This window comes from Scyliorhinus torazame, chromosome 9 (genome assembly GCF_047496885.1).
Source record: "Scyliorhinus torazame isolate Kashiwa2021f chromosome 9, sScyTor2.1, whole genome shotgun sequence".
NCBI lineage: Eukaryota > Metazoa > Chordata > Chondrichthyes > Carcharhiniformes > Scyliorhinidae > Scyliorhinus > Scyliorhinus torazame.
The window spans coordinates 100125046-100148897 of record NC_092715.1 but is presented as its reverse complement, the minus strand read 5'-3'; the positions used below and the strand labels follow the sequence as shown (position 1 = coordinate 100148897).

Below are 23852 nucleotides of genomic sequence, written 5' to 3'. Positions count from 1 at the left end.
GCGAAGGAGGCCGATATTCTGGCCTTTGCGTCCCTGGTAGCTCGGCGAAGGATTTTTCTTCAGTGGAAGGATGCGAGGCCCCCAAGCGTGGAATCCTGGATCAACGATATGGCGGGGTTTATTAAATTGGAGAGGGTGAAATTCGCCTTGAGAGGGTCGGTACAAGGGTTCTTTAGGCAGTGGCAACCGTTCTTAGACTTCCTGGCAGAACGGTAGACATTGGTCAATGGCACAGCAACTCGCGGGGGGGGGGGGGTTACTTTACTTTATTTCTGTTTCTGTTATTTACACTGGAGGGTCCGGGGGGGGGGTTTAACTTTACATTATTTCTTTTTCTGTTATTTACACTGGAGGGTCCAGGGGGGTGTATTTACCAGTTGTGTTAAGTCGGGGTGTTAATGTTAATTTATTATTTATGTACAGGGGGTAGGGACGGTTGCTTTCCTAGACTGTGTTTTGTACTCAACCCTGTTGGGTTCCTTTTTCATTTTGTTATTGATATTTTATGAAAACCTTAATAAAAATTATTTTTTAAAAAACAAACATCAATTTCAGCCTGTGAGGGATAGAAACTGGGGACATGAGAAATACACAAGTGGTAACGGTAAAGGTGATCTGATGGGAGACAATAAAGAGAGTGTACCTCAGATTAAAAAGGAAATCCAGGAGGGTGGAAGAGACATGAAAAGTTTCAAATGTATTCACTGTAATAAACTAGGCCATGTAAAGTCACAGTGTTGGTGGTGGAAGAAAAGCACTGGGAAGGCTAATGTGGTAAAACAGGATAAGACAGTGGGGTTTGTTAAAGTGGTCAAGGAAAGCCCAAGTGAAGCGAAAGACGTCCAAAAGATTGTACAGCCTGATCAAGAGGTGATTGATAAGAAGGTGCCTGATCTGTTGTGTGGGTAAAGTTTCCTCAAGTGTATCAGGAGGAACAGGTGAAGCAGTCACAATTTTAAGAGATACGGGAGCTAGTCAATCTTTGATGTTAAGAGATGAGGAGTTATGTCGTTTGGGAGGAATATTGCCAGAAAAGGTGGTAATATGTGGAATTCAGGGTGAGAAGAGTAGCGTTCCATTATATAAAGTAAGGTTGGAAAGTCCAGTGAAGAGTGATGAAGTGGTAGTAGGAGTAATAGAGAAACTATCTTGTCCAGGAATACAGTTTATCTTTGGTAATGATGGGCAGCACGGTAGCATTGTGGATAGCACAAATGCTTCACAGCTCCAGGGTCCCAGGTTCGATTCCGGCTTGGGTCACTGTCTGTGCGGAGTCTGCACATCCTCCCCGTGTGTGCGTGGGTTTCCTCCGGGTGCTCCGGTTTCCTCCCACAGTCCAAAGATGTGTGGGTTAGGTGGATTGGCCATGCTAAATTGCCCATAGTGTCCAAAATTGCCCTTAGTGTTGTGTGGGGTTACTGGGTTATTGGGATAGGGTGGAGGTGTGGACCTTGGGTAGGGTGCTCTTTCCAAGAGCCGGTGCAGACTCGATGGGCCGAATGGCCTCCTTCTGCACTGTAAATTCTATGATTCTATGATATAGCTGGATCACAGGTGGGAGTGATGCCTACTGTGGTTGATAAGCCAGTGGAAAATGAGACAACTGAAGTGTTGAAGGACGAATATCCTGGAATTTTTCTGGATTGTGTAGTAACCAAGGTCGCAAAGTCACAGGTTAAGACAAGAGGAGAAATCAGAGTGAAGATAAAGGTGAAGTGCCATTATCAGAAACTATTTTTGATCAGATGGTTGAAAAAAAACAGGTGGAGGATGAGGCGGTTATTTTTAGTTCAGGAAAATTGGCAGAGTTACAACAGAAAGCTGTAGAAATATACCGGATGTATCAGAAAGCATACACCAAAGAGGAATCTGAGTGTATACCAGAGTGTTATTACCGTAAAAGTGATGTATTGATGAGAAAATGGAGACTTTTACATATGCAGGTGGATGAAAAGTGGGCAGAAGTTCATCAAGTAGTATTGCCGGTAGGGTATAGAAAGGAGGTGTTGCAAGTAGTACATATGAGGTATTAGTGGGAGGACATTTGGGCGTAAGGAAAACTCGAGCTAAAATCCAAAAACATTTTTATTGGCCTGGACTACATAGAGATGTAGTTAAATTTTGTCAATCATGTCACACATGTCAAGTGATAGGGAAACCTCAAGCAGTGCTAAAACCCGCACCCTTAATACCCATTCCAGCATTTGAGGAACCTTTTACAAGGGTCCTAATTGATTGTGTAGGACTGCTTCCTAAAACAAAAAGTGGGAATCAATATCTTTTGACTATAATGGATGTGTCTGCTAGATCCATGACCCACATGTGTTCATCTGCATTGGTGGAGGTTGCAAATAAATGCACTGACATTTCTTCACCTGATGCATCCTCCAGACTTGGAGCTGGGGTTGATAGTACCTCTGGTAGTAAGTCTGGCCTGCTGGTACCTATAAGATGGAAGATAAATTTAGTTAATGAGCAGATAGAAAGCACCATTGCATGTGATGCTCTGTGATTATCAGGATGTGATCATCCACACTGGCTTGTTGGGAGAGTGCAATCTTGCATTTCCCACAGGAGCAATCTTTGCCTGCCAGCTCAGTGGCATCCTCCTCAAAGTGTGACAGCTTCTGGATGTCTGCCATCCCACCTCCCATCAGGGATATGACCCTACGGTTGTGGTGAGCATGACCTGCATGAAGATAAATGGAATGGAGTGTGATGAGAAGAGATTGAGGAGCATTTGGGAAGTATGTGTGACTGCTGCATGTGCTGAGCCCTCCCCAGTAAGGACTGAGGATGGAGTTTGTGCAGCATGATAGATGAGCTGCTGGTAATAAAATGTCCGTGGGACAATCAGTGTTAATGTCTCCCCAACTAATACTCTGTGAGATCCCTGTGCGGTGTAACCCTTTGAGTGCATGATGCCATTATGAGATTGGAGGAAGATTTACCCTGGTGTAGCAGATGGGATCTCATCCTCTTCCTGGACTGGATGGGGTTTCACGAGTGAAGGCGGATCTCCCTTGCAATCGCCTCCCAGGCCAGCGAGATGAGATTGCTGGGTCTCCTGGAGCTATACCCAGGCAACGTACATCCCATTGTTGGTGATCTCTCATGGATGAGGACCTCAAGGAGTCATTGCTGAACATAGGAGCAGCTTTTTTCTTTGGTGGTGCCATTACAAGACGTTTCCTGCACACAGCTGGGCTGCTGAGAGTAATGTGTGTGTTCATGTGGCATTTAAATATGGTGCCCTGACCTTCCAGCCCATTAGTTAACAGCAGGGCACCCAGAGGAAATTAACCTGGGGCTGGTTTAGCACACTGGGCTAAATAGTTGGCTTTTAAAGCAGACCAAGGCAGGCCAGCAGCATGGTTCAATTCCTGTACCAGCCTCCCCAAACAGACGTCGGAATGTGGTGACTAGGGGCTTTTCACAGTAACTTCATTTGAAGCCTACTTGTGCCAATAAGTGATTTTCATTTTCATTCATGAGTGCCCGCCCTGCCATGTGACCCAGAGAACTATTTGCTGATGCATAATTAAATGAGCTTCCGAGCGTGAAATCCTGCACAATTTCCCACCACGCCGTCCAGCAGTAAATGCCCTTTTTCTCCAGAACATAAAATTCTACCCAATGCGTTAACGTCGCTCCTAACTATCTCTTCCATTGAACTACCAGTCACCTTATTTCTTTTCTTACCACATATGATGTGGGCAGCACGGTAGCACAGTGGTTAGCACTATGGCTTCACAGCGCCAGTGTCCCAGGTTCGATTCCTGGCTTGGGAATTCTGTGCAGAGTCTGCATGTTCTCCCCATGACTGCGTGGGTTTCCTCTGGGTGCTCCGGTTTGCTCCCACAAGTCCCAAATGACGTGCTATTAGGTCATTTGGACATTCTGAATTCTCCCTCTGTGTACCCGAACAGGCACCGGAATGTGGCGACTAGGGGCTTTTCACAGTAACTTCATTGCAGTATTAATGTAAGCTTACTTGTGACACTGATAAAGATTATTATTATTTTTTTTCTGTAAGGAAAGTTGATTGCACCACAAAATAAGACCATAATATGTAGAAGTACACCATTTGGCCCATTGAGTCTGCTCTGCCATTCAGGAGATCATGACTGATCTGATATTATCCTCAACTCCCCTTTCCCACCTTATCCCCATAACCCTTGATTCCCTTACTAACTAAAAATCTGTCTATTTCAGCCTAGAACATACTTAACAGTGGTTGGCATTGTTGCTTCACAGCGCCAGGGATCCGAGTTTGATTCCAGGCTTGGGTCACTGTCTGCGGAGTCTGCATGTTCTCCTCGTGACTGCATGGGCTTCCTCCGGGAACTCCGGTTTCCTCCTACAGGTCCCAAAAGACGTGCATGTTAGGTGAATTGGACATTCCGAATTCTCCCTCCGTGTACTAGGAGATTTTCACAGTAACTTCATTGCAGTGTTAATGTAAGCCTACTTGTGACTCTCATAAAGATTGTTATTATGACCCAGTGTCTATGGGCAATGCCAGATCCATTACCCCCTTGAGAGAAGTTCCTCCTAATCTGTTTTAAATGGACGACCCCTTTCTCTGAGATTCTGCCCTCTGGTCCTGGACTCTCCCACAATGGGAAACACCTATAGAACAAAAACCTATTTTCATTTTGTTTTTGTCACGGTAATTATAATTGGAAAACAAATAAAAGAAACTGCGAAAAGAAAATTCACTTTGTGTTACCTGTGGTTATGCCAAATGATTTCAATTAAAGCAGTTAACGTCAAACTCCTCCCAGTTGTTATAAAGGAGCAAGAAGAGCCGCTGGTGTTCAGTGCTGACTCATTGAGGTGACTGGAAAACGAAAGAGAATGGCACAGGATTATGTGGACAGCAAAATAAAACCTGATAAAGTGGTCCTTTTCATTAAAGGGACTTGTCCTTTCTGTATATCAGCGCAAGATGTGCTTAAGAGCTACGATTTCAAACAAGACTGCCTGCAGATCTACGATATTACCGGCCATTCCGACATGAAGAATGTCCAAGATTACTTCCAAAAAAAAACCGGAGCCAGAACAGTGAGTTTATTTAGGGAGGGACATTGGCTCTACTGGTGTGAATCTGGGGAACTATCTCATTTACTTATTTAATCGAAATTATAAAATGCTGTGGGGGGACTTTAGTGCTTTTTTTGCAAGTGCCATATGATCATTTTCCAGTGTAAATCCATTTCCATTTGAAGTGAATTTAAATCGATGGGGGAGTGAGATTATCCCGGAGGAGGCTGAGACACCACCCTACCGCCCCCACTCTGTCCAGCTTTATTAGAGGGCGAGAATTTTATCTTCAGAACGTCTTTTCCGAAAAACCGTTTACAAAGCGCATTTACTCTAATGGTAACGGTGCTTCATTGGGGATAAGGAAGACTATCCGGTTCAGCCACCCCGAACTAAATATGCCTATTACGTTCCTGGTGATTCGATTTCCTGCTGCTTATGATGTAATGGGGAAGGGGGAAGGTTTTTTTGCACATCTAATGGCCATGTTGGGAGATTTTTTCTGATCGACGTTACTCCGATTCCGCACATACCCAATGCTGAAGGTTGCAAGGGATTTCCTGTCTCTTGCTTTATAAATGGCGAGGGCCGTGCACAGGGAATCAATGCAGCACCAGTGTGTGGTTTCAGTATAACCAGTGACCCAGCCCAGCGTTACACTCAACTCTGCACATTGTTCCTCTTTGTATCACTGTCTCTCACACTGACAGCAACTAGCCCAATCTGCAGACATTCTACCTTTCCCTTGTTTTTTTGTTAAAGTTTTCTCTTCTCTCCTCCCACAACGTGTCAGTCCCGTGCTGGAAGTGACGTCAACCCGTTTGCAAGCTTCACCAATCCCCGGAAACTCTTCCTTTTCGGCATTGTATTTGCTGCAAACTGGCGGCCCATTTTGTGAATTAATAAGTGCTCCGTCAACGTGGAGTAATATTTGGTCTTTAGCACAGCAACATTGTGGCACTTGCTCAGAAAGGAGGACTGTCTACTGTCTTTCAGGGCCCCGTAAAGCGCTACACAGTGAAGTACTTCTGAAGTGCTGTGTGATACTAAACTATCTCATCTTTTCAACTGTTGCTACATTTCAGAGTTATCCTTAAAAGCGTGCTGAGTAAAACATGAAACTGTAACAGAATGCACTTGAAGAACTGGCTTACTGATCACAGGCCATTCTTAATCTGTGCATGTAATAGTCATCTATATATTTATGTATTTGACTTCTATGTTGCAGGACAGCTGATCTAGCTTTTACACTGGAACCAATTTTATGAAATTGCCCTTCCATCACCAGTATTGATGTGGAGACGAAGGCATTGGACTGGGGTGGGCATAGTAAGAAGTCTTGCAACACCAGGTTAAAGTCCAATAGGTTTATTTGGAATCGCTGTGTTCGGGGCACAACGCCTTCAATAAACCTGTTGGACTTTAACCTGGTGTTGTAAGACTCCTTATTATCACCAGCATTAACCTCCCAGAAAGACACTTCTCGAAATGCAGGTGTTCCCAAGTATATTCCTGCGTGGTAGAGCACAGAGTTAAGTGTGCATTTATCAAACTGGATCTATTTTACCTATTTTCACTTGATTAGTAGCCCACAAACTAGGTGAGCACTAGCCAACCTTAGTTTCATAGAAATTTCTAGAATCCCTACGGTGCAGAAGGAGGCCACTCGGCCCATTTGAGTCTGCCTGCACCAACCCTCTGAAAGAACATCCTACCCAGGCCCACTTCCCACCCTATCCCCACAGCCCCAGAATCCCACCTAACCTGCACATTTTTGGGCTGTGGAAGGAAACCCAAATAGACGGGGCGAATTTGTAAACGTCACACAAGGCCGGAAATCAACCCGGGTCTCGGGCGCTATGAGGCAGCAGTGCTAGCCGCTGTGCCGTTCTCAGCTCCACTTTGGAGTACATGATCTGCAAGTCAATCCATACCTTCCTGGTCTGCTGTTAACCTCGCTTTAAAAACTGGTGGAAGGCAATAAATGATCACTATTTCAACTAATTTTCATACTGCTGCTGCTTGAAAGTTTAAAGAAATTATAACGGACACCTACCATGGTGCAAATAATTGGCTTTGGGTGCATTCTCTAATTTAGCTAAACAAGTTGCTGCTTTTGCTAATTGGAATAGGACATGCCATTGGTTGACTGGGACCTTTTCAAAGCGTTTTAAACGTTGCACTGGCAAACATTTGTTTTATTAATATGACGTGTTCATTGACATTGTGCTGTAAAAACAAAAGGAAACTATTTTTTAGCCTGTCCTTTCCATGTTAGCTCTCTCACTTAGTGCCTCTCCCATAGCCCTGCACATTCCTATCGGCTATAACATTTCCCTCTTGAATGCCTCGATTGAACCTGCCTCCACCAAACTCGGGTAATGAATTCTCATCTTAACCACTGTGTGTGAAAAGGTTTTACCTCGTGGTCCATTGATGCTTTTGCAAATGACCTGACATCTGTGCCCTTTTCTTTGTGATTGTTCCACAAATGGGACCGGTGTTTCCCTATCTTCTCTGTCCAACCACTCACTTTTGAGCACAACTATCAAATGTCTTCTCAGCCTTCTTCTCTAGAAGGATAACCTCGTATCTATAGAACTGTAGTTCCTGACCCTGGAACCATTCTTGTGAATCTTTTGTGAACTTTCTCCAATGCCTTCATGTCCTTCCTAAAATGTGGTGCCCAGAATTGAATGTAATGCTCCAGTTGAAGCTGAACAAGTATTCTATCCAAGTTTAATATGAACATACTTTTGTATTATCTGCCTCTATTATAAACCCCAAATACTGCTCTCCTCTGTCTTCTCGCCTTCAATGATTTATGTGCACATATAGCCAAGTGCCTCTGCTACTGTATCCCTTTAGATTTTTAGCCTTTATTTTATATTGTCTGTCCACGTTCTTACCAAAATGAATCACCTCTCATTTTCTGCAGCAAATTTTGCCTGCCCATTTCATCTATTGTCTCAATCCTTTTGAATATCTACACTTCTCCTCACAGTTCACAATACTGCATTGTCAGCAAATTTTGAAACTTCTCTTTTACACCTATGTATAGGGCATTAATATATATCAGGAAGAGCGCAGGATCCTAACACTGATCCCTGCAGAACTCCATTACAAACAATCCTCCAATCTGTTAAATTTGCATTAACCACTATTGTTTCCTACTATTCAGCCAATTCCATATGCGTGTTGCTACTGCCCCATTTATTCCATGAGTTCAAGTCTATTGCGCAGCACTTTACCAAATGTCTTTTGGAAGTCATGTGCATCACATCTACAGCATTACCCAAATCAACCCTATGTTACCACATCAAAAATTCCAGCAATTAATTAAATAGGATCATCTGTGCAGGCTTTCTTTAATTAATCTGCAAATTATTGTTCCTAGATACACCACTGAGATTAACTTGACTTGCTGGACTTGTCTTTACATCCTTTCTAAACAAGGGAACAACAGTTATTTCTCCAGTATGTTACCACCTCTCAGTCTAAGAAAGACTGGAAAATTATGACCAGTGTCTCTGCAATTACCTTTCTTTCCTTCCTCGCTATGTTTGGATGCATTTCATCTTGCTTCTGGTCGCTTATCAACTTTAAGTATAGGCAGCTTACCCAATATATCCTCATCAATTTTAAACTCTTCTCATGTCTGATTTATCTGTCATCATCTGTCCAGCATTTTCTACTGTGCAAAGTATTTGTGTAATACTTCAGCTTTCATGCATAAATCTCCTTTTTGGTCCCTAATTGGCCCTACTACTTTATGTATATGCCTATATAAGACATTTACACTAGCTGCCCGTTTCTTTTCATACTCTTTGTTTATTTCAATTCCCCTCGGAACCCTCTCTATTCCATCAAGTTCTTGGTTATATTGTCCACCTGGCATCTGTCATAAGCACATTTTTTTCATCTTAGAGCTCTGTTTCTCAAGATAAGTGCATTTAGAAAAAAACAAGTGCATAACAGCTTGTGAAAATGTTTAATTTATGGCAGACAAAACCAAGCATCAGCAGCAGAGTATCAGGAATTATTCTGAGAATGGCCAGTTGTTTCTGAATTGCCACTTTTGCTTGTTGTAGCCTATTCTAAATGGAAGTGCAGGAAAGTAACCAATTGTGAGATTGACCAGCTAGATTAATTTACAGACTGTAATCAATCTCCATGTTGGAGGTAAACTTGGTCAGTGGGGCTAATTGGTGGCCCCATTGCAAATGCTCCAACTCTCTGCTGGTTAGTCATACCTGGCACAAAGGAAGATGATTATGGTGGATGGAGGTCAATCAGCTCCGTTCCAGGACATAACTGCAGGAGTTCCTCAGGGTAGTGTCCTCGGCCCAACCATCTTCAGCTGCTTCATCAATGACCTCCCTTCCACCATAAGGTCAGAAGTGGAGATGTTTGCCGATTTCTGCACAAGACTGCATCATGTTCGGCACCATTCATAACTCCTCAGATAATGAAGCAGTCCATGTCCAAATGCAGCAAGGCCTGGACAATATCCAGGCTTGGGCTGACAAGTGGCAAGTTACATTCGTGCCACACAAGTGCCAGGCAATGGCCATCTCCAACAAGAGAGGATCTAACCATTGCCCCTTGACATTCAATGGCATTACCATCCTGAATCTCCCATAATCAAATCCTGGGGGTTACCATTAATCAGAAACTGAACTGGACTAGCCATATTAATACTGTAGCTAACAGAGCAGATTAAAGGCTACGAGTCCTACGGTGAGTAGTGCACCTCCTGGACACCCCCCCCCCCCCCCCCCCCCAAAAAAAAAAAGCCTGTCCACCATCTACAAGGCACAAGTTAGGAGTGTAATGCAATACTCTCCACTTGCCTGGATAAGTGCAGCTCCAACAACGCTCAGCTCAACACCATCCAGGACAAAGCACTCCGTTTGATTATTATTCCTTCCACGAACATTCACTCCCTCCACCACCGACTAACTGGCAGCAGTATGTAGGATCTACAAGATACATTCCCTTCCAGGTCATTCCCCACCCTGACATGAAAATATATCGCTGTTCCTTCACTGTCGCTGGGGCAACATCCAGAAACTCCCTCCCTAACAGCACAGTGGGTGTACCTACACCTCGGCGACTGCACCGGTTCAAGAGGCAACTCATCACCACCTTCTGAACGTCAACTAGGAATGGGCAATAAATGCTGTCCTAACCAGCGATACCCACATCCCGTAAATGAATTTCTTTTTAAATGCAGAGAATTTAAATAGTGGATTCTACTGATGAGACCCATGCCTCCTGTCACTCAATTGAACAAAAATAATGGACATGAAAATACGAGCTGTTCTACCAAACTATTTGCATATGTGGGCAGCACGGTAGCACAGTGGTTAGCACTGTGGCTTCACAGTACCAGGGTCCCAGGTTCGATTCCCGGCTTGGGTCACTGTCTGTGCAGAGTCTGCACGCTCTCCCTGTGTCTGTGTGGGTTTCCTCCGGGTGTCCGGTTCCTCCCACAAGTACCGAAAGGTGTGCTGTTAGGTAATTTGGACATTCTGAATTCTCCCTCTGTGTACCTGAACAGGTGCTGGAATGTGGCGACTGGGGGATTTTCACAGTAACTTCATTGCAGTCTTAATGTAAGCCTACTTGTGACAATAAAGATGATTATTATTACAATCACAATGGCTGCACTATAATGAGACAACTGCTGGCTGTTCCCTCCTTGAACAATATTGTAATATTCTAGGAGCACCTAAACACCTGGGTCAATAAGGACAAACCTGTTCCTCTGATCCTCTTGGACAATCAAACCCAGGAATCCACTTGCATAAAATGCAATCTATTTCCCAGTCAAAACTGGCCCGGGTGCCTCTTGGAGTCTGCATTAAACGCCTATTTCAGGCTTGTCCACACCTGTTAATTGATTTTTTGTTGTTGTGGAACTAGAACCAATCACTCGTACCACCAGATGCTATGTTACTTAACCAAATCCTGAAGTCTCTGCCACAAACCCGATCCCTTTTTCTGATCACTATCTGAGGCTGAACCAGATTGTTTGCAATATTGTTCCCAAGGTGAACATCTGCATTGTTACTAAGTGTGGTAGTCTGTGTAGAGGTATTACGGTACCTGGTAATGCTGGAACACCATTGGTAGATATTGTATGCTTCCTATTGGTCAAGCTCTATGGGCCCTGCTAGGCGGGGTATAAGAGCCCATGCCACTCTAGCAGCCTTCATTCTGTACCTGAGCTGCTGGGGGAAACGTCTAGCTTATTAAAGCCTTCAGTTGGACTACAACCTCGCTTTAGTGGTCATTGATCGTGCATCAATTTAATAAACTAGATTTAAAATAATGGAGCTCTGAATCAAGCCAGAGTGTCTGCAACTCAGCCCCCACGCGGCGAACTCAGCAGCAATCTTCAAGCACTGGCTTGTTTTAAAGGATATCTCGGAACGGCCGAAAACACACCCACAGGAGAGCAGAAAATTCAAGTCCTGCACTCGAGGGTGAGCCCGGAAATTTATACCCACATCGAGGACACGGAAGATTTCGATGCGGCAATAGAGCTGCTAAAAGGACATTATATCTGCCCAGTAAACCAGGTCTACGCCCGACATCTGCTAGCAATGAGGCAACAAATCCCTGGGGAATCGCTGGAAGAATTCTACCGTGCACTCCTGGTGTTGGGGAGAAACTGCAGCTGCCCGCAGGTTTTGTCAAGCGACCACACACAACTCTTGATCCGGGACGCTTTCGTGGCAGGTACGCTGTCCTCCCAGATCCGCCAGCGATTGCTGGAAAAAGACACCCTAGGCCTCAAGGAGGCACCGGCCCTTGCCGGCTCCCTGGACATGGCCTCCAGAAACGCCCCCGCTTGCGTTCCCGACCGCGCGGCAGCCCCCTGAGCAGCGTGGAACCCCTCCGCAGCCGACCCCGAGACATTCCCCCCCCCCCCCCCCATCCCCCCACAAGCTTGTGCTGCAAGGTGGTCTGGCAACCCCGGGGGCCCCACTGCTACCTTTACGGGCAGGCCAAGCACCCCCACCAGTGCTGCCCGGCCCATGCATCTACCTGCAAGGGATGCGGCAAAAAGGGCCATTTCATGGTGGTATGCCAGGCCCGTGCGGTTGCCGTGGTCTCCAGCGACGAATCTGGACTGCCACCACAAACCTCTCCACAGTCCCCATGCGGCCAGCGGGCGCCACCATCTTCCTACTCCAGGGCCACGTGCGGTCCCCGGGCGCCGCCATCGTATCCCGCGGATGCCACGTTGGATGGATGGGCGCTGCCATTTTGTGCACCCCCAGCCATGTGCGACCCATGGGCACCGCTATCTTGAATGGACCCCCAGGACACCAGCTTGGCTGACCACACACCGCCCCTAGAGAACACTCAACTGCTGCGATTAGCCTCGGTGACTCTGGATCAGTCCCGGCCTCGAACACTCAACTGCTACAACGACTGTACTTATCAACGGGCATGAGACGTCCTGCTTAATAGACTCCGGGACACGGTAAGGCGCTATTCTCTCCTTGTCCACCCCGTTAATCAAAAAATCTCCCTGGCCTCCGGTTCCCACTCAGTAGAGATAAAGGGGTTTTGTGTAGCAAACCTCACAGTCCAGGGAAGGGAGTTTAAAAATGACCCGCTCTACGTCCTTCCCCCACCTCTGTGCGGCCACACTCCTAGGTTTAGACTTCCAGAGTAATCTCCAAAGTCTAACTTTCAAATTCGGTGGCCCTATACCCCCCCTCACTGTCTGCGGCCTCGTGACCCTCCAGGTCGATCCGCCTTCCCTGTTTGCGAACCTCACCCCGGATTGGAAACCCGTCGCCACCAGGAGCAGACGGTACAGTGCCCAGGATCGGATCTTTATTAGATCAGAGGTCCAAAGGCTACTGAGGGAAGGAGTCATTGAAGCTAGCAACAGTCCCTGGAGAGCTCAAGTAGTGAGTAGTCTCCCCTGCATATCCGACCTGGTAAACAGGATCGTGAATTACAAGGTCTTCTCCACGGTGGATCTTAAGTCCGCCTACCACCAGCTCTCCATCCGCACTTGTGACAGCAAATACACTGCTTTCGAGGCAGATGGGCGGCTCTATCCCTTCTTAAGGGTTCCCTTCGGTGTCACCAATGGGGTCTCGGTCTTCCAGCGCGAGATGGACCGAATGGTTGACCGGTACGGTTTACGGGCAACATTCCTGTATCTCGATAATGTCACCATCTGCGGCCATGACCAGCAGGTCCATGACACCAACCTCCGAAAATTCCTCTAGACCGCAAAGATCCTTAACCTTACATACAAGGATAAATGCGTGTTTAGCACCAACCGCCTAGCCATCCTTTGCTACGGTGTGCGAAATGGAGTTATAGGCCCCTTATGGAGTTCCCCCTCCCTCACTGCTCCAAGGCCCTGAAGTGCGGCCTAGGGTTTTTCAGTTACTACGCCCAGTGGGTCCCCAACTATGCGGACAAGGCCCGTCCCCTGATCCAATCCACAGCTTTTCCCCTGTCGATAGAGGCCCGCCAGGCCTTCAGCCGCATCAAAACGGCCACGATGCACGCCATCGACGAGTCCCTCCCCTTCCAGGTCGAGAGCGACGCGTCTGACGTAGCTCTGGTGGCCACCCTCAACCAAGCGGGCAGGCCCGTGGCCTTCTTCTCACGTACCCTCCATGCTTCCGAAATCCACCACGCCTCAGTCGAAAAGGAGGCCCAGGCCATAGTAGAAGCTGTGCAACATTGGAGGCATTACCTGACCGGCAGGAGATTCACTCTCCTCACTGACCAACGGTCGGTTGCTTTCATGTTCGATAATGCACAGCGGGGCAAGATAAAAAACTATAAGATCTTGCGGTGGAGGATTGAACTCTCTACCTACAACTACGAGATCTTATGTCATCCCGGGAAGCTAAACCAGCCTCCTGACGCCCTGTCCCGCGGCACATGTGCCACCGCACAAGTGGACCGCCTCCGAGCCCTCCACGAGGACCTCTGCCACCCGGGGGTCACTCGCTTTTTCCACTTCATCAAGACCCGCAAACTGCCCTACTCCATCGAGGAGGTCAGGACAGTCACCAGGGACTGCCAAATCCGCGCGGAGTGCAAACCGCACTTCTACCGTCCAGAGAAAGCGTACCTGATAAAGGCTTCCCGTCACTTTGAACGCCTCAGCATGGACTTCAAAGGCCCCCCTCCCCTCCATCGACTGCAACACGTACTTCCTGAACGCGATTGACGAGTACTCCCGGTTTCCATTCGCCATCCCCTGCCCCGACATGACCACAACCATCGTCATCAAGGCCCTCCATAGCATCTTTGCACTGTTCGGGTTCCCCGCTTACATACAGTGATAGGGGGTCCTCCTCTGAGCGACGAACTGCGTCAATTCCTGCTCAGCAAGGGCATCGCCTCGAGCAGGATGACCAGTTACAACCCCCGGGGTAACGGACAGGTAGAGAGGGAGAATGGAACGGTCTGGAAGACCGTCCTACTGGCCCTACGGTCCAGGAATCTCCCGGTCTCCCGCTGGCAGGAAGTCCTCCCGGATGCCCTCCAGTCCATCCGGTCACTGCTTTGTACCACAACCAACCAGACACCTCACGAACGTCTTTGTCTTCCCCAGGAAGTCCTCCTCTGGGACCTCGCTCCTGACCTGGCTGGCAGCTCCCGGACCCATCCTGCTCCGAAAACACGTGCGGGCGCACAAGTCGGACCCGTTGGTTGAGAGGGTCCATCTTCTCCACGCTAACCCCCAGTACGCCTACGTGGCGTACCCCGAAGGCCGACAAGATACGGTCTCCCTACGAGACCTGGCGCCCGCCAGAGCCCCACGCACACCCCAGCCACCAGTCCCACCCTCCCCTCCACCAGGGCACCTTGCAGGAGGATCGGTCCTTCCACCGGCCCCGTATAGGCCCTCCCAGCCACTGACTCACCCCGCAGACGCTCCCTTCCCAGGTCAACCGTTTTCCCCACCAGCGCCGTCCAAAGGTGTCGAAGCTGCCACAAAGATCGAAGCCACGCTCCCGGAGTCGCCACCGAAGCTCCGACGATCACAAGCGGAGGACCAGGGCCCCCGATCGACTGATTGCTTCAGTTTAAATTGTAAATTTATATCATAAATAATTAATAGAATTGTAAATAGTTACAAAACGCTGTACAGAGGTATTACGGTACCTCCATAACTAATTCTACCACGTTGCCATGTTTGTAGTATCAGGCCACCACCCCCGCCAGACTCATTTTTAACAGCGGGTAAATGTGGTAGTCTGTGTAGAGGTATTACGGTACCTGATAATGCTGGAACACCATTGGGAGATATTGTATGCTTCCTATTGATCAAGCTGTATGGTAGCTCCACCCTGCTAGGCGGGGTATAAGAGCCCGTGCCGCCCCAGCAGCCTTCATTCTGTACCTGAGCTGCTGGGGGAAATATCTAGCTTATTAAAGCCTTCAGTTGGACTACAACCTCGCTTTAGTGGTCATTGATCGTGCATCACTAAGACCATCAGTTTTCACCTGATTATTATCTCCCTGCCTCACCTGTACATCTGCTGAAACCCCCATCCTTTACATCTGGGCTGACTATTTCAACACCTGGTGGGAGGCAGTGGTTAGTACTGCTGCCTCACAGCACCAGGGACCCAGGTTTGATTCCTGCATTAGGCGACTGTTTGGAGTTTGCACGTTCACCCTGTCTGCGTGGGTTTCTTCCGGATGCACCACAGGTTTCCTCCCACAGTCCAAAGATCTACATGTTCGGTGGATTGGCTATGATAAATTGCCCCTTTGTGTCTAAAGATGTGCAGGTTAGGTGGATTAGCCATCATCAATAAGCAGGGTTAGGGTGGGGGAATGAGTGGGCCAAGGTGGAGTGCTATTTCGGAGGGTTGGTACAAGCTTCATGGGCTAATTGGCCTCCTTCTGCACTGGGATTTGATGGCTTCCCATGGTGTACCCTCTTGCTGTCCATGTCTAACTTACACCCAGTCCCACTGACTCGTCCTGCCTGTGCTCACTGACTTCTCTTGATTCAGTCTCATTTGTGTTTTCAAATCTTCCCATGGCCTCTTTACCCTTGACCATTCCTGATTTTATTCACTGCAGCACTGGTAACGGTGCCTTTAGCTTCCATGGCCCTGAGCTCCTCTATATTCCCTCCCTAATCCTTCTCTGCTTCTCTTTTCCTCCTCTTTAAGATGCTCCTTTCGACTATGATCTCACCTGTCCTAATTTCGTCTGAATGGCTTGGTGTCAAACTTTGCTTAAGAATGCTTTTGTTGTTTAAAAACTTTCCCTCCAGTAGCCTAATGATGTACTCAAGAAAACAAACGAATAGTAATCTTTATTATTGTCACAAGTAAGCTTGCACTACACTGCAATGAAGTTACTGTAAAATCCCCTAGTTGCCACATTCCGCCACCTGTTTGGGTACACTGAGGGAGAATTCAGAATGTCCAATTCACCTAACAATCACGACTGGTGGGAGGAAACCCACGCAGACACATGGAGAACATGCAGACTTCGCACAGGCAATGACCCAAGCTGGAAACTGAACCCGGGTCCCTGCCGCTGTGAAGCATCAGTGCTAGCTACTGTGCCAATTCTGTAAAACAAGCTTCTTGTCTGGAAGCCAAGCTGGATGTTTCAAATAGTTACTTTTTTGGATTCTTTCGAAACAGCTTTTGAATGATGCATGCTTGAATGAAATGCCTCTACTTTACTGGCTTTGATCTAAATAGGAACTACTTGAGCTACCTTGCAATCTAGGGGCACTGCCAAATGATCTGTGGAACATGAGAATAAGAAATAAGAGTAGCCCATTTAGCTCCTCATGCTTGCTCTGCCATTCAACAAATCATGGCAGATCTGATTGTTGTCTTAACTCCACTTTCCTGCTTGTTCCCATAATCCTCGACTCCCTTGTCAACCAAGAATCTGTCCAACTCAGCTTATTCAATGACCCAGCTTCCAGTGCTCTCTGTAGTTAAAAAATTCTCAACAGCCCTCTGGGAGAAGAAATTCCTCCTCGTCTTGTCTTTAGTAGGAATCACTTTATTTTGAAACTGCCTCACAAGTTTAGATTTCCCCAATGAGTAGATGCATCCTCTCAGCTTCTTGGGTAGGGTGCTCTTTCCAAGAGCTGGTGCAGACTCGATGGGCCGAATGGCCTCCTTCTGCACTGTAAATTCTATGTCAAAGAAAATCCTGTCATGTCCACTCAGAATTTTGTATGCTTCAATAAGATCATCTCTTCTAAACTTGGGAAGTATAGGCTTAACCTTTCCTCATAAGACAAGCTCTTAATCCTAGAAATCAGCATGGGAACCTTCTCTGAACTGCCTCTGATGCATGTGAATGACAAATCAAAAATCCATCCTATTCTCTTTTGAAGAAACATGAATTTCTGCAGCACCAGCACTTTGACATTACTTGACCATTATTTAGTCACTTTCAAGACCTTAAATTGTAGACTAACATTTTTTTTACAAAATGCCCTCCTTATTTTAATTTCAATCAATTGCCATCTTTATTTGACAATGTTTCTTTTGAATTCTGCCATTCACAATCTACCAGAAATTGATGTCTGGTCAATTGTTGCAATTGAGGTTCGCAAGATTATTGTGTTTTGGAATGATATCTTTACATTTAGGGTAAATTAAAGGTGTTATGTGACCTGTTCTGCAGTCATGTCTGACAAGAAGCCTGGGTGGTTTGATTGTTAAAGGTCAAAGAAAGACCGGGGTTTTCTTTACTGAGAGGAAGGCACTTGGGGGCAATGGAAGCAGTCTGAGTTTGCCATGAGTCGACTCAGGCTCTCGACGTCCCAGAAAGGTGGTGGTGGTATCAGGTTATAAGCAATTGTTCTATTAATTGTCCATTTTGCTTCTAGGATGAAAAGGGAGTTGAGATCGAGGGTCGCTAATTAGCATTTCTAGTTTGATGTCAGATTAATGTTTTCATGGATAGCCGAGAACAGAGGTAGCCATTTTTGTGATCGGTGACAGGCTTCGATAGCAGAAAGAAAAGACTGCTGCAGCTGGATACAGGAGGAAGATGGTCTCTAGATGAAGTGACACTGCCTTCTATGGATTCTGGGAGATTAGTTCTAGTTTGGCCAGGGAGAAGACTAATCATCAGAACAGGCTTTACTGCTGGTTGTGGATTTAAGAAATTCTACAAAAAAAACAAATGAGGAAAGCCTCTCCATGAAACTGGAATACAGGACCCATTGGAAGCTAGGGGTAACTGGACTGTTTTGTATTTCCATGAATGGGAGATGAGCTTAAAAGGAGAGTGTCACTTTCTGTAGGTTAAAGTAAGTTGCCTACAAAACTATTAAGGTCATTTATTACAGCAAACGTTCTTAAAATGTGAAATCTGCCATGTCATTCTTTCAGCTAGTAACTTTGGTTTCTACGGCGATCGTTAACAAAATCTAAAAACAATTCAACAGGACACCATGGCTTAGATGTGTGAAATTCAATACTCCATCCCCCGAATATGCGAACCAGCTCGAAAAAATTTTGTTCAAGTTAAAAGTTCTCCTTGGCAGATATTCTATATTCATAATATAGTATCAAATATCTGATTCTCTCATTCACTTTTTTATGCTCCAAGATAATTGCAAGTACAGCTCTTAGTACTGGTCCTCCTTGCTCTCCCATTATAAAAATGTACGGTCATTTATGGCAATTATCTAATTATTTCCCTGTACGACAAAAAAGATTTGGCTTTCTTTCCTATAGATACATGATGGCTCGGTCTCTCTGGTTGGGGTGTCAACCGTCAAGCAAATTCTTACCCCCCCCCCTTCCATCCAACCAAATATCAACAATCCATACATATTGATTTACCTGTATCTCAATTGTTGTAAATATTGTGAACGCATGTAAATAAATTCCTCCTTTTAAATAAGATCTAGGTGTGGTCTCGCCAATGCTCCCTACAGTGCAGCAACACTTCCTATGATATTCCATTCTCCTTGCAATAAAGACCGACATTCCATTTGCTGTGTCTGCATGCTAACACGCTGATTCATTGACCAGGACCCCAGATCCCTCTGTATTGTAGCATTCAGAAGGTTTGCTCGTGCTCTCTCTCCATTTAAATAATATTCCTGTCAAAATGGACAACTCTTATTTTCCCACGTTTATACTCCATATGCCAAATTTGTGCCCCCTCACTTAACCTATCTGTATCCCTTTTCAGACTTGGTATGCTCCTCAACTTGCTTCCCTACCTCCTTTGTATCATCATTAATATAAATTGTCAATAGTTGTGGCCCCTGTGGCACTCCACTCATTACATTTTGCCAACCTGAAGTTGTGCCTTTCTTGACTATTTCCTATTAAGAAATCCTCTATCCAAGACACTATATTGTCCCAATACCATGAATCATCTGTGGCACCTTATCAAATAAATGCCTTTTGGAAGTCAAAATACACTGTCTACTAGTCCCCTTCATCTCTACCCTACTTGGTATATTCTTGAAGAGGCTTACATGTCCCATCTATTCGAACACCTTCGCATGGCTGTTATCTGGGTCAATCATTGCGATCTCTACTTTTTTGACTGTGATAGAAACCCTACTATTCTGAGCAAGATTCTTGCTTACTTATGAATCTAAAGGGCCGAGGGTCCTTATTAATTGTCTGCAGTCCTTTTTGATTAAAAGTAATACTGACTCTTGTAGGTGCCTCGTGTGTTCATTGGGACTGAATGTGTTGGAGGTGGTTCAGATGTTCAGCAGCTGGAAAAGGAAGGATTGCTGAAAGGCAAGCTGAGTGCCATTGGTGCCATATAATCCCAGGTAAGATGAGCTGACACTGGAATAGAGTATTCAGTATAATATCCAACCTCTAGGTGGTATCTGTTGCATGTGGCACAGAGTTCTGGTGCCTGTTCATGAACAGACACACAGGATTTTACTCTAATATATAGCCACTTTTTCAAAACAAAACCCTAGACGTACAAACCAGAAAATTGTGCTTGGTTATTATTTGTTGTTCTGCCTCGAGCAAACCTGGCAACAAAAGAAAAATCCCTTTGCCATTTGCGTGGTTTAAATAATTTCCTCCTAAACATTGGTATTTTTTATGACCACCCCATATAGAAAAGTCACTCCTTACTCATTCTGTTAATTTATTAACTATCTACAAAGATAAAAGACAAAACTTGCTGGAATTTGCAAATGCTGAAAATAAACCTCAGATCGGTCACATTTCCATAGAGATGAGTTAATGTCTCGGCTGTAATGCCTCTGTTGTAGTTTTAACATGTTTGTAGACCCGTTTTTAACATGTTTGTAGTCCCTATGTCTGACGAGATTAAGCTGCATTTTGTGTCTTCTGTGACATCTGTATATTTCCAATATTTGTATTGCTTAATGTCAATTATATATAAATAGTAGAATTGGGGTTTGCATCGTCCAACAATGGCTTCACATGACTAGCTGATTAATATCACTTGGAGAAGATATGAGTGTTTTGGTTATTAATTAATTTATACATGACAAACTGAAAAATTTACCCAGCCAGGTAAACTTTTGTAAAACACTTGTAGATATTCCTTAATTCTAAATGATGTCTTAGTTAGAATCTTAATCTATTATTCAAAAAGGCAAGCCACCAACATTGTCATTTTAAATATGGGGTAACTGGAGGTCCGTACTCGGCCCACCTGTTGTGGGTGCATTACGTATCCAACTTAAAAATGTGTGAGTAGTGTGTGTGTGGATGATGAGCTAAGATCTACCAGCAAGATGGATAAGGTACCATTCTTTACATTTTTATGGACAGAATCATACATTCACTATTGACAGACAAGCTATCTGTGTTGATGAAAGAAAGGAAAGGTGTTCCAGAACTTAATCCAAGAGGCGGTTAGGTTTTGTCATAAAAACTGCATGCCAATAGAATGAGCAGAATATTGTGGTGAATGTGAATTCAGGAGTTTCTTTAAGCTTGTGTTCGTTGAGTTTGCAGCTTTCTTTTGATCCTTTTTTTTCTCTCTCGACGTAGCACAAGGTTTTCTAAATGTCCATCTTTACCCTCAATAGGTATCCAAGGCCTGGTTAAACAGACAGTTACATGAGAATACAACGCGATCTCCCGGAGTGAATGTGATGTCTGTATTCAGTCAGCTCCTGCAAGTAGGAACTCGAGGGCCATCTGTGATTTTCCACAAATGCTTGTTCTTCCTCTGCATATAAATGTAATAAAAAGATTAAAATTAATAATACTTTTGCCACTGGAGCCTTCTTTTAACAAACAAATTCTGAGTCCTGTCTGGGTGGGTAAATTAAAGATTTTCAGTTCCCTACTGTTGGATATTAACATTACTGGAGAGGGATTTTCAAGAAAAATATCATTTCAAATAAATGCTTGACTCTTCACTTCTGCCATTTGGACTTTGTTTTAAAAATTCCTGTTTTTGTTGAAGCTGTGATTAAGCAACAACTTCTTTTAAATTTGCAATGACGTCACTGTTGAATCAAATGTGGGCAGCACGGTAGCATTGTGGATAGCACAATTGCTTCACAGCTCCAGGGTCCCAGGTTCGATTCCGGCTTGGGTCACTGTCTGTGCGGAGTCTGCACATCCTCCCCGTGTGTGCGTGGGTTTCCTCCGGGTGCTCCGGTTTCCTCCCACAGTCCAAAGGTGTGCAGGTTAGGTGGATTGGCCGTGATAAATTGCCCTTCGTGTCCAAAATTGCCCTTCGTATTGGGTGGGGTTACTGGGTTATGGGGATAGGGTGGAGGTGTTTACCTTGGGTAGGGTGCTCTTTCCAAGAGCCGGTGCAGACTCGATGGGCCGAATGGCCTCCTTCTGCACTGTAAATTCTATGAAATAGGAACTCTCTCTTTGACATTAAGTCACGGTTTAAAAAAAAAAAAAAAAATTTAGAATACCCAATTCTTCTTTTTCGCAATTAAGGGGTAATTTAGCATAGCCAATCCACCTACACTGGGGGTGAGACCCATGCAAACACTGGGAGAATGTGCAAACTCCACATGGACAGTGACCCGGAGCCACGATCGAACCCCGGTCCTCGGCACCGTGAGGCAGCAGTGCTAACCACTGCACCACAGTGCTGCCCCGAGTCACGGTAAGTATTGTTGCACGTGGTTCCATTATCATTCTGTTTGAGGGGATCTTCATTGAGCATGTAAATGGGGGTTAATACATGGAGGTTAATACATGGAGACCCTCAAACAACCTCCACACAGATAGTCACCCATTGGCTGGAATTGAACCCGGGTCCCTGGAGCTGTGAGGCAGCAGTGCTAGCCACTGCCCCGCCCACAATAATAAGGTTCTACTGTCTCTAACCAGCAGTAAGCTCGGTCCTCAGTTCTGAGCTCCATAACTCAATTATTTTTTTTAAAAACAGGAAAATGTTGTAATTACAGGAAATGCATTTTTAATGCAAAGGTGTATTGAATTTGGGCCGTTGTTCTAGATTCCTTTTTACAGTACTGCTCATTTTATTTATTATGTTGCTAGTTAGTTATCAACAACTTTGCTCCTTAACTATTTACCCCTTAACTAACACCATGTTGCAATACCGGTAAAAGGTATTGTGGCTTGTGCAGTTTTTGACTTGGCCAAGGATGACCTACTTTGTTAATAATCTGAACGATCATTTTGCTATTGGCAGTATCAAGTGAGAAAGGGACTGAAAGGGCAAAATCATTCAGAATTCGAGTGAAGAGGGTAGGTTGGTGAAAGGACACCCTGCTTTGAGGCCAAGGTCATCAAGGGGCTGTTGCAGGACGTGAAAGAAAGCACTGTTACCCCCACCATGGGAGAGGTAGATATAGCCATTAATAGCAGCGGCATCATGCCAATAAACATTGTTTTGCTACATTAGCTACATTCACATATGTGGAGGAACCAACTAGAGAGCAGGCCATCTTAGACTGGGTACTGTGTAATGAGAAGGGAATCATTGCCAATCTGGCTGTACGAGTCCCCTTGGGGATGAGCGACCATAACATGATAGAATTTTTAATCAAGATGGTGAGTGAAGTAGTTGATTCGGAGATTAGGGTGCTGAATCTTAATAAAGGGAACTATGAGGATATGAGGCGTGAGTTGGCCTTGATAGATTGCGGAGAGTGACTTAAAGGGATGACAGTGGATAGACAATGGCAAACATTCAAGGAACACATTGAGGAACTGCAGCAACTGTTCATTCCTGTCTGGCACAAAAGCAAAGGGGGTAAGGAGGGCCAATCCATGGCTTATAAAGGAAATTAGAAATAGTATCCAATACAAGGAAGAAGCACACAGATTGGCCAAGAAAAATAATAGGTCTGAGGATTGGGAGCAGTTTAGAATTCAGCAAAGGACGAAGGATTGATTAAGAAGGGGAAATTACAGAACGAAAGTAAGTTTGCAGGGAACATAAAGACTGACACTAAGAGTTTCTACAGATCTGTGAAGAGAGAGAGATTGATAAAGAGAAATGAAGGCCCACTACAGACAAACAGGGGAATGCATAATCAGGGACAAAGAAATGGCTGAGCAATTGAATACATACTTTTTGATTTGATTTATTATTGTCACATGTATTAATATACAGTGAAAAGTATTGTTTATTGCATGCTGTACAAACAATGCATACCGTACATAGGGAAGGAAGGAGAGACTGCAGAATATAATGTTACAGTTATAGCAAGGTGTAGAGAAAAGATCAACTTAATACGAGGTAGGTCCATTCAAAAGTCTGATGGCAGTAGGGAAGAAGCTGTTCTTGAGTCGGTTGGTACGTGACCTCAAACTTTGGTATCTTTTTCCTGATGGAAGGGGGTG

General features: G+C 45.2%; 2 protein-coding genes and 1 long non-coding RNA gene across 11 annotated transcripts in view; 1 reads left to right on the top strand and 2 right to left on the bottom strand.

Annotated features, from left to right (window-relative positions):
• Nucleotides 1-2067: 2067 nt before the first annotated feature.
• LOC140429396 (uncharacterized) lies at nucleotides 2068-5858 on the bottom strand. 6 transcript variants are annotated; one of them, XR_011949079.1, is made up of 5 exons: nucleotides 5712-5852; nucleotides 4733-4843; nucleotides 4535-4632; nucleotides 4228-4360; nucleotides 2068-2444 (listed from the first exon to the last, which is right to left on the bottom strand). It is a non-coding gene; the product is annotated as an uncharacterized lncRNA (long non-coding RNA). The 6 variants fall into 6 exon arrangements; XR_011949076.1 differs by lacking the exon at nucleotides 4535-4632 and having other exon boundaries at nucleotides 5785-5858; XR_011949077.1 differs by lacking the exon at nucleotides 4535-4632 and having other exon boundaries at nucleotides 5712-5851.
• Nucleotides 4861-21274, top strand: glrx (glutaredoxin (thioltransferase)). The gene is made up of 3 exons (XM_072516321.1): nucleotides 4861-5067; nucleotides 19730-19846; nucleotides 21095-21274. The coding sequence occupies exons 1-2, from the start codon at nucleotides 4861-4863 to the stop codon at nucleotides 19838-19840; spliced, it is 318 nt and encodes a 105-aa protein (XP_072372422.1). The 3' UTR covers nucleotides 19841-19846; nucleotides 21095-21274.
• The window catches only part of rhobtb3 (Rho related BTB domain containing 3), a 294119-nt gene continuing 290428 nt past the window's right edge, over nucleotides 20162-23852 (bottom strand). For all 4 annotated transcript variants that reach the window (XM_072516320.1, XM_072516318.1, XM_072516319.1 and 1 more), the window contains one exon: nucleotides 20162-21237. In XM_072516320.1, the coding sequence (XP_072372421.1) occupies nucleotide 21237 (1 nt within the window). In that variant the 3' untranslated portion in view covers nucleotides 20162-21236. The remainder of the gene's footprint in view (nucleotides 21238-23852) is intronic.